The sequence below is a fragment of the Pygoscelis adeliae genome, unplaced genomic scaffold (assembly GCF_000699105.1).
Source record: "Pygoscelis adeliae isolate BGI_AS28 unplaced genomic scaffold, ASM69910v1 Scaffold14, whole genome shotgun sequence".
NCBI classification, from domain to species: Eukaryota; Metazoa; Chordata; class Aves; order Sphenisciformes; family Spheniscidae; genus Pygoscelis; species Pygoscelis adeliae.
In genome coordinates this window covers 9,703,903-9,719,940 of record NW_008825109.1, presented here as the reverse complement: position 1 = coordinate 9,719,940, position 16,038 = coordinate 9,703,903, and the positions used below count along the sequence as shown (strand labels likewise).

General features: G+C 35.9%; 1 protein-coding gene across 1 annotated transcript in view; it reads right to left on the bottom strand.

The window, feature by feature from the left end:
* The window catches only part of ROBO1 (roundabout, axon guidance receptor, homolog 1 (Drosophila)), a 673,042-nt gene extending 657,414 nt beyond the window's left edge, over positions 1-15,628 (bottom strand). The window contains 1 exon segment of the mRNA XM_009327888.1: positions 15,541-15,628. Within this exon segment, the coding sequence (XP_009326163.1) occupies positions 15,541-15,628 (88 nt within the window).
* Positions 15,629-16,038: the final 410 nt, after the last annotated feature.

Here is a 16,038-nt window from a genome sequence, read left to right as displayed (position 1 = left end):
AACAGGTTGGGAAAAGCACTTTTCCTGTAATATATCACCCTTAGGCCTCTCATCAGCTTGACAATGGAAAAGGCCTCACATTTAAAATCTGATAAGACTTCTATGCTACATCTAAATTACTGGGGCTAGCAGTACATCCTCAGTCTGACCCATACTTCAGGCAAGCACCAAGGGCCTTTACCCTAGGCTTTGATTTTCCTGGAAGGAAAATAGGAACACGTGGACTACAAGACAGCCACAGTACACTTTGCCTTGATCCCCGATTTGGATAATTATAGGATGAACACGCACAAGATAAACAACAGCATATCCACTGTTTAGTCTAGAGGTGGGCCAGTTGTCAAAAGAGACTTAACAGACACCAAGGATGGGATTTATCTGACCAAAGGTAAATCCATACTCTTTCTGTAGTAAAGGGAGAGAACAGGCAACTACAGAGGGCAACCCCCAGAACGCATCTAGGACACATCAACGATCCTCTGAATGGCCTCTCCTTATTGAGTATAAAGAATTTAGGGCCCAGGTGATCAGCTCAGATGCAAGTATCTTCAACATTAGATATTTGCATCTGTGGTGTTAGTTGGATGGATGAAGAACACCGAGTGTCAGCACAGAAATTAAAAATCTGCCTATTTGATAGGTCTGGGCAATGTGTTGCAACCTTGCACTGTACTAGTAAATACAATGAGGGAACATGTGTTTAAAGAAAACTAGGATTTCTTGTTTCAAGATGTTGTTAAAAAATATTATTTCTTCTGTTTGCAAATATTTGGGTATTTCTTAATTTTCCTGATAAAAGTAACAGTGCTGTTAGGCTGCTCTTTCTGAACAGTTACATTCAGAGTTCTGCATATGGCAGTACTGAAACTTAATTGTTGATAAACCCCTATGGATTTTTCCCCCCCAAATGCTGTAAACAAAAAACCCAGGCCTATGGATCAGTCGGTATGCTAGAATATAAAACGGTGTAAGAGAATTTTCTATTGTATTATCTTAACATCATCACAGCGCACTATATTCTCAAAGTATCTGAACTTCATAACTACAAAATAAAATTTTCCTCATGTAAGGTAATATTTCTTCCATTATACAGATGGAAAGAATTGAGGACTACCATCCATAATACCTAGAGTTTCCACCAATATTGTACAGATATGAGACATGGTACATCTCATTTTTTAAGAATATTTCACACCTTAATAATCTTCTTTTGTGGTGAAAAATGTGATTATGTTTGATTCTAATAGTGAATGCTGAGATCTGCTCAAAAATGTGGTCCTGGGAGTCAAATTAGACAACTCATGAAGTGAGGTGTGGACTATTGATGTCCACCTGTTGGCAGTTTGTTTGAAGACTCTTGTGCAGCAGCACTTAAGAAACCCGTGGCAGTTCTCTGCAGCTGCACAGTAAAAAAGAAAGGCAGTACAAAACCAGTAGTTCTTTATGATATTACCCTGACCGCAGTCCAGAAGCACTATCCACTCAAAAACAGGGGGATATTATAGAAAAAGAAATTGTTCCATAAGCAGCAAAGCACAGCCCTCTCTTCTCTTACATTCTCCCACCATGATAATTCCAGATCTTTATGAAATACACTCTGAAATCCTTTCAGCAGTAACTTCATTTCTCCTCCAGTCCCTCTATACTCTTCCACATTTCCTTTCCTTCCTTCCTTCCTTCTCTGCCCTCCATGCCCCCTAGCTGTATATGCCCAAACCCCAACATGTACTGGGTTCATTCTGAGCTACACCATGTCCTGATGGGCAATAGATGTCTGGAGGTACTAATCTAGATCTTTCTCTACATAGCCCAGTTCTCATAGGAATTTCACATCTCTCTGAATTATCTTCTTCTGTTACATCCCAAAAAATTCGTCAATGGATTCCAAGACTAGTGAAGGAAGGAGGATTAAAAAAAAATGAGAGAAGAGTGGCTGAATTTATTAACATGCAGACATACTCTACTATCAGATAAGCTAAATCACATTAAAAAGAAGACAATACTATATATGCAAAAAGAGTTCTAGTATACACAGAGAATATTACAATACACAGTAGCATGTCTGCAAAAGGAGTTTTGACAGTATGGACATAGAGGTGCTAGCATGAAATGCTATCTCATGTTATAATAAACAGGACAATAATATGAAGCAAACAGGCTGTGAGCGTGGCTGTACTCAACTGACACAGAAAACGTTCAATCATTTATCTTAAATACTGGTGATGAATTCTTGATAACCTAAACATTTAATTTTGTGACTCTGATGTTCTTTTATTATAATTCATTGTATGGCATTTTCTTGGCTAACTCTTTTTCTGCCCTTCATCGTGAGGAACTACACAGCCTCAGAATCAAAGTATGCAGTCCAGGGGTGCTTCCTAACTCCTGAACAGCATCTGGTAGGTCCCCAGAGTCATCCCAATATGAATGGCAACACAGCAACTCCTTCTTTTTAGGATTTTCTCTCTACTTTACCTTGTAGTTGGAAGGAGGCAGAGATAGAGATCTCTTCATATGATCTAACAGAGAAAAGCACAAGGTAGTGAAGGATAAGACCCAGACTTCTCACATTTGTTTTCACGCTCTTAGGACTGCTGCGCGTATAGTAACAGTCATTCTGCACCAATTCCTCTCTGTTCTCCTTCCTCTTCTTCCTGTCCTTGTCCTGATCTGTTTTTTCCCCGATCAGGTCAAATTCCACACCAGAATCTCTTTATTTTCCCAATTGCTTAATACAAACATCCTCTGACTCTTTTCCCACATTGTTTTCACCAGACTGGCTCTTCTGTTCAGCAGCTCCGTCCTGGAAATTTATTTGCATCACCCTAAGAGAACAAAGGCTTGGGTAATCTTCCTGATCGCTTTACCAAAGTCCAACTCCTGTTCTTCAAGATCAATGATCACAGAGAAAGTCTTGCTCATCCTTTCCAGTCTAAGAATATTGAAACATCTTTTGCAAATTCCATCAATATGTTAAATCCAACATCAGCTGCTGAATATGAGATTTCATGGGCTTATACAACTGGAGTACATTTGAGCAAAGTTTTCAAAGAGCTGACAAAAAGATGCCAGTTTCAAGTTCTTGCTCCAAAATGTTAAGCATGTACTAATAAGGGCAAAAGAGAGTCCTTTTATCTGACCTTTCCTTGAAAAAAACCCGTGAACCATTTCTCTTACATTAATCAAATATATGAATATGGTTCATCTGGAAACATGGAAAACTGCAATTGACTAGCTTAAGCTAGTTAAAAGGTAGGTCCTATTTATGAGAACTATCAGTCATATAGTCAAGTTCATTGCTTTATCACTACTGAAAACTGAAATAAACTTTCTAAGTGATGGAGAACTTTACTGTATGGTTGGAACTGAACTGAATAGGAAAAGAAGAAATGAAAAGATAATTGCAGAAGTATAAAAATTTCATGCTACTCCTGCAAGCTTTACTCACATAAACAGGCTAAAAAAAAAAAAAAAAATCTTTCTGTAGACAAAAGTAAGATAGAGCAAACAGAAATATCCATGAGGTAGGAATGAAGAATTCTGCAGAGAAGAGGCTGCAAACCAGTCTTTTACAGCTGGGGAATGAAACACGATGTACCTCTGTGAGACTGAATGAAGACATATATTAAAGATTAAAATAGGAAGTAAGACAAAGGCTTCAGTAGAAGACGACTCAGATCACCTAACTCTTCACTTCAACAGAATTCAATTAATTAGCAAGTTTGAATGGTGACTGTGAGTGCCCTGTGGTCCTTTAATGGAATTTGTTACTTTGGCACTATAATATTCAAATATTGCTTATGCTTTGTTATTTTACATGAATACTTATGTCATCAACTATCAGAATAAGGATTTTATACAACTGGCCTAGAATGGAGCAACCTTATGCTAGATCTTCCTTCAGTTTCAAAAAATGTGGAAAAAATGTGCTTTTATGAATTTTAAACATGCTATTACTGTAACCATATATATCATACATGCTTTTAGTCTTTTTTTGAAAAGAGGATAGACTAGTTGGTTTATTTCTAGTATCAACATTCTGTCAGTCTTTCTGAATTGGCAAAATGGACTGTTCTGCAAATGCTGACCAAGGGATTTCACTTATTTCTTGCAAGGTGACTGTAACATAGATTGATTGGAATTTCTGCAGTAATAGAAAGGTTAAATATTTCGAACCAGAGCTCAAAGCCAGACTTGACACTGACTGAATACCTTCATAAACTACAACTGACCTCAGACCATCTTTTTTCTCACTGTACTTAATTCCTTTGAAATACTAGATGATTCAGACTTTCCTGCTAAAGCACGCACACCTTTTTTCTTGTAGTGTTCAAAAAACCCTCTGCACAGTCTTTCAAAAACCACAGGTGACAAAAACCTTAATAATGGAATATTTCTAGAAAAACCCAGGAATTAGAAGCCAATTTCATTTACAAGCTATATTATAACTTTTAAAATGTCTACAATAGGATGAAACACCATGAAGTCTCACAAGAAAGGCAGCACTACAAAATAAAGATAGCAGACAGTGAAAGAACAGCAGACTGCAATGCAAAGCCAAGGTCCCAGGCTAGCTTTAAATAAGCTAGCTTAGGTCCCAGAAGTAATCTAGCCATGACAGCAGGGAGCTCAGTTTGGGTAAGCTGTGTGAATGCCAGAAAGAGCTGAACTTAAGTTAACATTTTGACCTCTATATGTAGCAAGCCCTTTCAAGGACAGAGAAGTTTTGGAAAAGATATGTTTTAAAGGAATGTAAAATAAACTAGGAAGGTAGGCAGTAATCATTGTCCTCTTCCCAGTCCTAAGTTTCATGCATTTTAGTTCAAATTCAAAATTCTCTGTGTATTTTGAAAATTTAGGATGCAGTACCATCAAACACCAGTTTTGATCTGTGTATCAGATTGCTGTGATTAACTTATGAGACCAATCCAAACTACCTTGTTCAACCCAAATGCTAAAACAAAGTTAACGCATAAGAAGCTTTCTCTCCTGCAACAGCTCCAACTTAAAAACAGAAACCCCTCATGAGTGCTATATCAGAAGCAGGCCACCAAAGTGCTGAATTTAAAAGCAGATGTTAGCTTTTTTTGTGCGAAGGTGGCTGAAGGAAACCTAAAGTTTACAGTAAAGCTAATCACAGGTATTTCAGATTGTAAACAAATTAAAAACTGAAGGATAAAATTCTGAGATGTTATAAAAAATTGACAAAAGCAAATGAAATAGTAAAATGTAGGAAATAAACCAATGGGAACTGGAAAATAATCAATCCGTGTACAAGTTAGGAGACAACAGATTAAGGAGGCAACCGAACATAAGCAACCAAGAGGTGATTTAGCTTTTAGTTAATCATCTGTAAACTCTTTCACAAGAAAGACCTCAGTGGAAGATGTAGTTGTGAACATCCACAGGCTCTAACCTCTCTGCTAACTCCAATTCTGAATTAGCACAATGCTTAGTCCTGATTTAATAGCCAGATAAAATCCAGCTTATCAGCTACCACTCATAAGCAAACACGTACTGAAGAGATGTGGCAAAAGAGATGGCGGAAACTGATGAATAGAAGTGGCTGTGGGTATCGCATCTTTCAAAATTGTGATGCTTTTTTACGTTACATGCCAAATCAGCAAAGAAGCCTAAGTGTGCACCAAATTTCAAGCATTAAGCTATCCTAGAAATTTTAGTGTAACTTACGATTAAAGGAAGACATGCTTGGACATTAAGTAATTTCAAAAAATGCAAATGATCAATTCTATGCTAGTTTGGTGCCATGTTTTTAGATGAGTGTTAGTGAATATAACAAAGCATGTTTTCTGAAATAGTACTGTACACGGACAGAACCTTTATTTTTACACCTATACATTTAAGTGCCAGGTGTATGTAAAGTGAACCGGAAATTGTTTAATCTTACTGTGAGTAGGGAGTACTGTAAGTGAATAAAATCCTGAATGGCATAACTGATCCATTTTGCAAAGACAGGAGAGAGAAGGGAAGAAAAAAAAAGCATCCTTTTGTTGTGTACCATTAACTGCTTTTATTTTCATATATTAAAAGTATGACCTTGGAGGTTGCCTCAGCTGTGTGTCAAAATGACTTAGGCTTAAAATCTCACTCGTTTATGATCTGATTTAAAAAAAAAGTTCTAAATAATGTCATTAAATTTTACCCCTAAGGTAATGTTGGGGAGAAAAAAAAAAGACAACACCCAAAATGTAATTAAAGAAATGTCTAAACATGGAAACTTAACAGTAAATGACTAATCAGATGTGCTTCACAGCACTTTTAAGGGTTCTTTTATCTTCATGGTAGCCTGTAACAATGCCTTGAGCAAAAACCATTTGTAAAGGATAGGTGTTTCTTTGTTTTCATACAGCAGAGGAAGGAGAGTTGACTGATTTAGTAGTAGCATACATAGACTATTTGACATGTTATTTTGACAATTAGTGTACAATAATTAAATTAATGTAGGAAAAATAGTTAAGCTGTATTAACAAAAATAGAAACTCATTGAAAGTCATGGTACCTGCAGCCTTATACTGTTTAATTTATCAAATATAAAATATTCACTTCTCTGAATATGGGCCATATGTAAGTTTCTCTCTGGATCAAAATAATGATGGTGATTTTTAAACTGTAGAGAAAAGTAAAGTATTTTTCTAAACATTTATAAAATGCTATTAAAAAAGTCAGAATAAAGAAGACACAGCAATTAATCAGTTACACATTGCTGTGCTGATAACACCATCATGGATATAGTATAAATAATTAGAATAATGTTACTGTCAATTTAACTCAACAGTTCAGGTTAAGAAAAAAGCTTAAAATACAAGACTTGTTTGCTTTCACCAATTCCACTTTGATTTAAAATTCAGATTAAACAAAAGGCAGTAATTTCCTGTTTAGTTTGTGCAAAAATGAGGTGGCAGTCTCTGACAAAAGGATATTTTTTCTGCATATGCAGATACAGGTGCATATAAATCACCCTTTGTCAAGGCAGAAATTGTGCAAATATGTTTGACACTTATTAAAATATTTAATAAAGCATCTCTAGACACTCTATTTCACAGCATTGAAAATAAATTAGCAAGTGTAGATATGCCTACAGTAACCTCTTGAGTAGTCATAAGTGTGAAAACACCCTTGTAAATTGTTACATTCTTTCACTGATATGACTGAAATTAGTTTTACAATTGATGTTAAGGACATTAAATTGCTTTGAAGCTCTAACAGATTCATCATCTAAATAAATATCAGATTCAGTAGAGACTCTATGTCATTTTGTGCTCTACTTTTGTAACCGAAGATTGTTCGGTTACAAAACCGAACAATCAAGATAATTGATGAATTATGTAAAGAAACATTTATTCTTGTTAATTTTAATGTAGGTAGAACAACTTCTGGTGAAAATTCTCTTTATATTATCTACAAATATATACATAGCATTTATGCCAGTTTCTCCATTAACCTTATGAAACACGATCTTTGCAGAAGAATTCAAGCAAATGCATTCTTAGATTATTGTATGCAAATGCCTGTACAGGAACCTTGCTATCAACTTTGGAGTGTCACAGAGCTATGTAAACTAGGAAAGCTTTTCAACATAATTTTATAATGCCTATGATAGATACTCAAGACCTTATCCTGCCATTCTCATAAGCAGCGTATTTTTGTCTCCAAGAAGCTTAGAGCTTCAAGTAAGACTATTCGTGAAGCAAGAAATGAGTATTTATCCACAATTTTACCAATAAAAGCTTCAGAATCTGGTCTACACATTTACAAAATCTTTAGCTGTGGCCAATCAAGCCCATATCAGAAAAACTGATTCCCTTCTCATTATACATACTCAAACTTTTTTATATGACCATGATTGTCATTGATTTTTTTTCTTCTTGTTTATCTTTTCATTTATTTTAGCAGGCAGCCTTCCCAAAACCTTACTTTTGAGATCAGTTTTGGTGAATGCTCTGTCAGTGCATCCAAAACAAGTAGAATATCTGTATGTTTTGAGGAAAATCACAGGCAGAGGCTTCTAGAGGGGAAAAAAAAAATGGAGGAAATGCCTCTGGGATTACATCCTCGAAAAGTAAGAGAAAAGAAAAGGAAACAAAGCAAAGTGTGCCTTCTTACACATGCACAGAAATGGCTTATAAAGACGCCTACCTGCAGGCACAATAATAGCAGCTGTAGCATCTAACCTCTATCAGTCATAATCTAGAACAGTGCCACTTTCTATTAACCAAGCAATAGAGGAACTAAAATTACTTATACTGGTCTACCCAAGTCACTCAGTTTGCTCCAGTGCATTTTGATGACTTAATTAGGAAGACGGTGCAGCACATGTGGTTTTCCAGCCAGGTTCATCACAAAGGCCACATCATCAAAGCAGAAGAGTTGTGTCTTCTACAGCTAGATTAAAAACAGGGATTTCTTCATTAAGTGTCTTGCAGCTGACTGTGCCTCTTGGTTTGTCTCCATCTATTCAGACAATTAAATAAAGCGTCATGCTTTATTTATTTCTTTTTAGAGGCTAATAAAGAAGCCGTGAATTGAAGTACAGCTGGCAATCTTTTTATTTATTAAGACCTCAGTGTACACAGTGACAATCTCTGGAAGGCAAGGCACGTGCTGGGATTTTTTTTTCCCCCTTTTACATATGTCCTCTTTCTAGGCACAACAGTTCTACTAATAGGAATTACAAACCTTTGCCATGCTCCCAAGCAGGGAGAGGAGTTGGGGGAGGGGGGGGGAAATAATCACAAAACCCAAACCAAACCAAAAAAAAATCCCCACAACGCGGAAAACCTAAGCGTCACACCATAAAGCCAACAAATGTGAAACAATCTGAGTACTTTGAAAATGTGTTGATGTCAATCAAAGTAAAGAAGATGGGTTAATGACAAAACTATAAAAATCAGCTGACATATATCTGATAGAGTCAGAACAAATTTAGTCACAATATTCCAAATTAAGAAAAAACCAGCTATGTATTTTTACTTCTATCAGCAGGGATGAATGACTAGATAAATTACATGATCATCATGTAGATAAATTAACTGAAAACAGCATACAAGATTTACTACACAGTTTCCATTTTCTGATAACAAGAAATTATTATCTCCTGTGTTATTAAGTAATCTGGTTTGTACAGTCATAATGAAAACTATACATAGTAATATCATACCATGGAAACATCATAATGTTCCTTGATAACAAATACATTGTATCATAACATAATATGATCTAGCATTAACTCATGAATACTGGGATATAGGAACAGAAATTAGTGAAAAATATTTTTAAAATATTTTGCAAGGATGACATATTACCCTGCACTTCAAAGAAAGCTGAATACTCCATGAGGCAAGGTGACTTTTCAGTCTTAAGAGTTACTAACTGATAATTTTATGTCGTTATGTATATACTTACAAATGCATATACACATGCATACAAATATACAGTGGTCAAATTAGATTATCTCAGTTGGTACTGCTTCCTCTCTACAAGCAGGTACAGTATGGCCTACGCACGTTGCAGGGATAGGAGAGAACGAAGAGGCAGATATGAACACAAACACGGTCTTTACAAGAAAAATACAGATGCCATTTTTTTCTCTTTTTTAATTTTTATTCAGTCTGTCTAAATAGAGCCCCTTCTTTGTAGGGGCTAGCCAAAATGTGAGTGGTGTTTGTTTGGTTTTTGGTTTGTTTGTTGGGTTTTTTTGCTTTTTTTTAGATCTGAATTGAAGAATATTTTCTGTCTGCTTCAAGGTAATTGGATGTGGATGACAGAAACACATCTTTCCACATCTTCCTTGACCCCAGCAAGGCCTAAACTGCCTGTCTACTGTCTCCGAATTTGACCTTGAATACCACAATTTACAAACTTGGTGGCAGTCACAACTGGAAACAATACATTAAATCATCATCGCTTGCTACACATCACTTAGAGATGCATTTGTCACAGTTATATTAAATTAGGATCACAAAAACGTAATTTATGGCCAATAGTGATGTTTCATAAAGCCTGTGAAAACAAAATTACCACCAAAACATGGTATTTCTTGCCACTACAGTTTGTCAACAGAACAGTTCCTCCAAGATGATCCTTTCTACGGTAGAAGTTATATGATGGAAAGTTAAGAACGTGACAGAGATGAAACTGTGGTCCTGGTTGGTAAGCTGAATTTGAGCTGGCAGTGTGCCCTTGACCCAGGGAAGGGTACTGACATACTGGGATGCTTTAGTGACAGCATAACCAGCAGGTCAAGGGGTGATTAGTTCCCTCCAGTTGTCATTCATGAGTCTGCACATGGAAGAGTGCATCTAGTTTTGGGCCACTCACTCCAAAAGAGAAACAGAAAAATGGGAGAGAGCCCAGCGGAGAGCTTCTAAGATGGTCGGGGGGCTGGAGCATACGAGATACTGGGAGATGCTAAAGAAGATGGTTTGGTTTAGCATACAGAAGTCTAAGGTAGTGGTCTAATTACAGTCTTCAACTACCTTAAAGAAAGTTTTGCAGTAAGAGTCAGAGTCTCCTCAGAAGTGCACAGTGAAAGGACAAGATGCAAGGGTCACAAATTTCAATACAAAAAGTTCCAGCTGGCTTTAAATGGAAGTAAAAATTCACCTTGAGAGTGGTCCAAAGAGGTTATGAAATTTCCATCCCTGGAGTTGTTCAGAACACAGCTGGACACGGCCCTGTGCAACCTGATTTAACTCTGAAGATAGCAACTGTTTTCAGCAAAAAAACAATCAGACTAAATGACATCCATGTGCCTTCTAACCTAATTTTTTCCATGATTCCATGAGTGTTCCTACATCAGAGCTACACACTTCCAGTCTTATATTTATGTGTATGTCTTTAATCAAAAATAGCTAAAGGTTATCTTCATTTGGGCTCAGATTCAACGAAAGAATAAGTGGAATTTGCATGGAATTCGGGGACCTATATTTAAAAAATTGACCCTGTTAAATCATGTCCCTCCATCTTTGGAGTTAACATTCTTCTGGGACTTAAAGCTCTGTTCCTGAGCAGGCACAGCCTTACATAAGTTTTGAGTTTTTTGGTTTCTATCCTTTTTCTTATTTCCCCTGTGACCTACAAACTAGGCTTTCCTGTTCAGGTGCTCTGAAATGCTTACTGGCTCATCACAAAATAGTTATGAACATCACTTTACTTTAAAACAATACAAAATTATAACCAACAAAACTGCTGTCTTTTTTAAATATGAGCTCAGCTGTTGGATCACTTGCTCAGAAAGGGTGAAAACTATCCTCAGGTACCTTCCAACTGAGGGAATTTAAATCCATATCCCCTACTCTTTGACAAGTGTCAAGGGAGTACTGGTCACTTCATTTCCTTAGCTCAATGAGTCTTCACTCTTCCTTTACAGCTTCACAATCAGGGGCTTACATGGAATTTGAGCATCCAGTCCTCTTTGCCTCTGAGCCTGTGCCAAAAGACAGTTAAACTATGGGTTGGGCTGAACATTTCCTTTTAAACCATTATTCTCAGAAAAAGCTGCACAACCATAAAACTAGCTAAATTCTTCACCTGAACTATCCAATGCCTTATTCAGATCATTGAGAGATTTATTTTGGATATTTGATTGAAAATTCATTCAGGCACTTAAAAAGTACAGAAGAATGAATGAGTACCCATTAAATTATACAAGACAGTGATCTTCTTTATGAAGCAGCAAATGAAATTCTTTTAGTACTAGGAACCATTTTCTCAAGGTACCTTCACAGGTTCCAGGGAAACCAGAGGACTACAGAATTTCTTGTCAAAATGTATCAATCACACATATAAACCCAAAGTATCATATTCGGACAACAAATTCAGTAGTTTGACAAGCAGGTGACAGGGGAAAACTACAAATCTTGTTTTCACTAGCCAGATCAGAGTCTTCAGTACTGAAAAGTTAACAGTGATTTTAAAATAATCACACCAAAAAATTTAGTTACTTATGTTACTGAATTATGATTAACTTGAGAAAAGCTCTGATGTAAGAGTTTTCAGATTCCAAAAATGATTTCTTACCCCTTAGCATGTTAGAGGCAGTGAGAAAGGACAATTTGAATTTATGAAAGTTTCATTACAAATAATAACTGTCTCCTGTTGAAAGAGGCAAACAAACTACGATAGTGAACATATTTCCTGTAGTGTTTCATTAGTAAGCCAAGAAGTATTAGGAAAAAGGAAATTTAAAGTATTCTTGTCTACCCCAGAACAGGTCAAATCCTGGACTGGTTCTCTTCAGGATTTCAGTAAGCTTCTATGATTATCAGAGAGGGTTGTTTTGTGGGTGTTTTATTTTATGCTTTGTTACATATCTGCGTCTCCTAAAGGAAAGCTATTTCCTGGAGAAACAATGTACTTCACGGATTTAAAAATCAAAAAAAGTATCAGAAAAGCAATCTATTTTTACTTGAAAATGATGGAAATATATCAGGCTTTCTAGTGAAACATCAGTCTTTGCTCAAGTACTGAGAGGCAGTACTTGTAGACCATGGAGGTCTACAAGCTTCTATCAAAATTTCTCAAAATTCTGGGTTCAAAAGAGGTTTTCTCCTCATCGTCCACTCTCCAAGATCTACAGAGAATTCTGTTACAAAAAATCTATTAATAATCTACCAGGAACATTCAAAATTTGTCATTACATGGTTTTATGAGGCTTTCTTTGTCTGGATGTCTCTGTAAAGCTCAAGGATTGACTAGATCCCACATATCTGACATCTGTTGCAGTTCAGACGGAGGGCACTTCCACAATATTTCCTGCTAAAGGACCTGATCCCAAGCCCAACCAAATCCATGAGGAATGCTCCTACTGTCTTTATTAACAGACCACAAATCTGAAAGCTTGCAGTCACTTCTATTGATGTCAAAAAAAAAAAAAAATCTCAGTTTAAATTATTAAAATCTTTTGCTGCATGTGGAATTTATAGTTCTATGTTTTTTCAACAATGTAGTAACTGGTAACTTTAAAATACTTCAATGACTTAACTGAAAACATAGTTCTCAACTTATGCATCTAAACATAATATAGCGTTACTTAATGCTATGTTTTCTTAGATCAGTGCACTTTAAAATCAACTATCAAGTTTACTAACTTCTAAATATGCAGAGCAACTGGAAAGAAAAATCACGTCTTTCCCAGATAATGTTCAACCCCCGATTAAATAAAGATGTGCCAAGGCAGAGATACTTCACGCCTCAGGAGACAGCCATAGTGGAATTGCAAGTATATTTTATATGTGAATTAGAGGTAAGATGTAATGACATGAGATGAAAGGCTCAGCTGTAATTTTAATAAAGGGGGAGACAGTACTTCCCTGTGGACCCCATATGCAAAAGTGTGAGACTCAACAAGAATATATGAAAAGATTCAGCAAAAACTACAATAAATGTTTCAAAGTTATAAGACCACCATTAAAATTCATCACATTTTACTGAAGTTGAAAATTCCAGTTCTGAGGGTAAGCTTTAACACATTTCTGATAGTTTGCCATATGAAATTAAAGCTATGTCATCAATAAGCTGGAACAATTTTCAGTTTTTAGATAAGACAGAATTGGAGAGTTTGAAACAATAACATTTCATTTTTTAAACTTGATCTAAAAATAATTTCATTAAATCTATTATTTTGAAAGCATGGTTTTCACTGAAATAAAATAACACAGTTAAGTAGTACTATGATCACAGACCTTTTAGCTGCTTAGTGCTTTTAGCAGTCCTCAGAAAAGGCTGTTACTTATTGCTCTACTGATATTTTTTATGGATACAGCAGAATTCCAAAGAACTGTTATTTCTTTTTTCCCCCCATTAAATGGAAAAAAAAAGTTTGAGATTTTGCACAGGTCTCTCTCTATGCATTTAAAAAAAAAAAAAAAAGAGACATGCCTTTGTAAGGAAAAGACACAAAAAGAGCAAAACGAATAGAAGAACTGCTTAAAGGAAAAAAAAAAAAATCCTGCTTTATTTGATCTTTTGTGATAATCACACTCCTGGCACCCTGCCAGCAAGGCTGAGCATGCTGATGTCTGGCCAAGTAGAGTAATCTCTTGGTTCAAGTCTGAGGTCTGTGATGAAAATTACAAAGCAGGGACAGTCAAAATGCCACCTGTGATTTTATTCTGCAACTAATTTGATGGAAGAAGTAATACAATGCAAACAGCCTTTTTAGTAGAATCTACAAAACTATGACTAAACTGAAACCAATGCAAGTGGATTGAGGTAGCTTTCATGAAAATACATTCGGATCTGCATTCCTTTTAAAAAGAGAGGTAGCTGTCTTTGTGACAGGTAAATTGCTTTGAAATTATGTTTGAAGTCCAAGATCAAACTTTTAAAATGGTAATTTTAACTTACATCTTCCTTTATGCTGGAGTCTTTTTGCACCTCCTACATTTGAAACCAACAAAACCAAAAAAAAAAATTATCAATTTATTTCCTTAATTTGCTTTCCATGAACTACCATTCATTACAGGTCAACAGACCCTTGAAGGAAAAAACCTCTTCCCTTCTCTTTCCATTCAGTAGTCTATATTTGAACTAGTTGCCCACAGATATATGGAGAAGAATTGTATAGCCACAAAATTCTGCATGCATAATGTATTCAACTTAGAAATCCAGCCAGTAGAGTCTTCTATGTTATTATTCAGATGCAAAGCAGAAAAAACAACCACCAAAAATCAGCATGTCACTTTCTTTTTTATATGTCTGTTGTGTTTTCCTACATTTTACTGACAGGTTGTGCGTTATTAGCAGTACTGATCAAAGTTTGTTTGGGTTTTTCCTAACAAATATTGAAAATTATTCAGAATGACTCAGAAGCTGTTTTTACAGATTTATTCTTTAAAAAAACACAACACAACAAAACAGATTTTGTTTCCTGTATGTTACTTCAATAAAAATCCACTGTTCACTGCTAAGTGACACAGGTTACCTATTTTACCACCACCTTCTCTTTAATGTTGGATAGTATCTCGCCTTTTTTATACACGCTTACTACTCCTCTCTGCATTAGTAAGACTTGCCATATGCAAGCACCGGGATGATCTCTAGGACTTCACTGAAAACACTGCATTTCAGCTATTTCACAGTTGCTGCTATTTTCCTTCTTCAGGAAGGTTCTCTATAGATTTCCTATTCTCTTTGATACACAAGTGTGTTACTGCACTCTGTATTTCTTCCCTCCACCAATAGGGCTAATCAAAGGAATGCTTTAATAGCCACCTTAACCTTCTCATACTTAGATTTTCAGGCCATTCCATTTCTACATCTTCCTTTGCAATCGAAAAAAGCAACTTTCCATTTCTGACCATGCATTAAGCATAGACAATACAGCACTTATTAAATTCTGTGTTTTAAATACGCAGATATGCTCATAAATTTCTTAACTATACACACACACATTAATACATGGAGAGAGAACTTCAGGTGTATATACTTCGGGTATAATATGCACATATTCACATGGATGGCATAAAAATGATTAATAAAAACATGAACATTTATGTTTAAATAAAAGGTACTACCTACCTGGAATGAGCTGACCCAGTAACTGATGGCATCTGGAAAGGCTGAATACAGCTACTATGACCAAAAAAGGATAATGTTTCCATTTCATGATGTGTCCTTCCTTGCATTACACCAGCTCAGCAGCGCTAACGTAAATGTTACCTGCAATACACAATGGAAGTAAGAACAGACAAATTAATGATAAATTTAAGGTACTTCCAAATACTTGTGCCCAGTGTAACTCTATGAAGTATCCTGGTTTCAATACAGTTTTAGCTATTAAAATAATGTTAAATTTTCCAACAATTGGGAAGTTGTAAACCAGAACGAGAATATTAACTGTCCTTGCAGAGCAGACAACCCCAAAACAGATGTTTTAAAGGGAGACCTGAGGAGCCCCGTAGTGCACGTGTATATTTTAAAGTGCTGCATGTTGTTTGGTCACGTAACTCAAGTTATTGAAGAAATTGCTCAGTTCAAGCAAGATAATTCAGTGTAGGTTTAATCCATCCTAGTTCA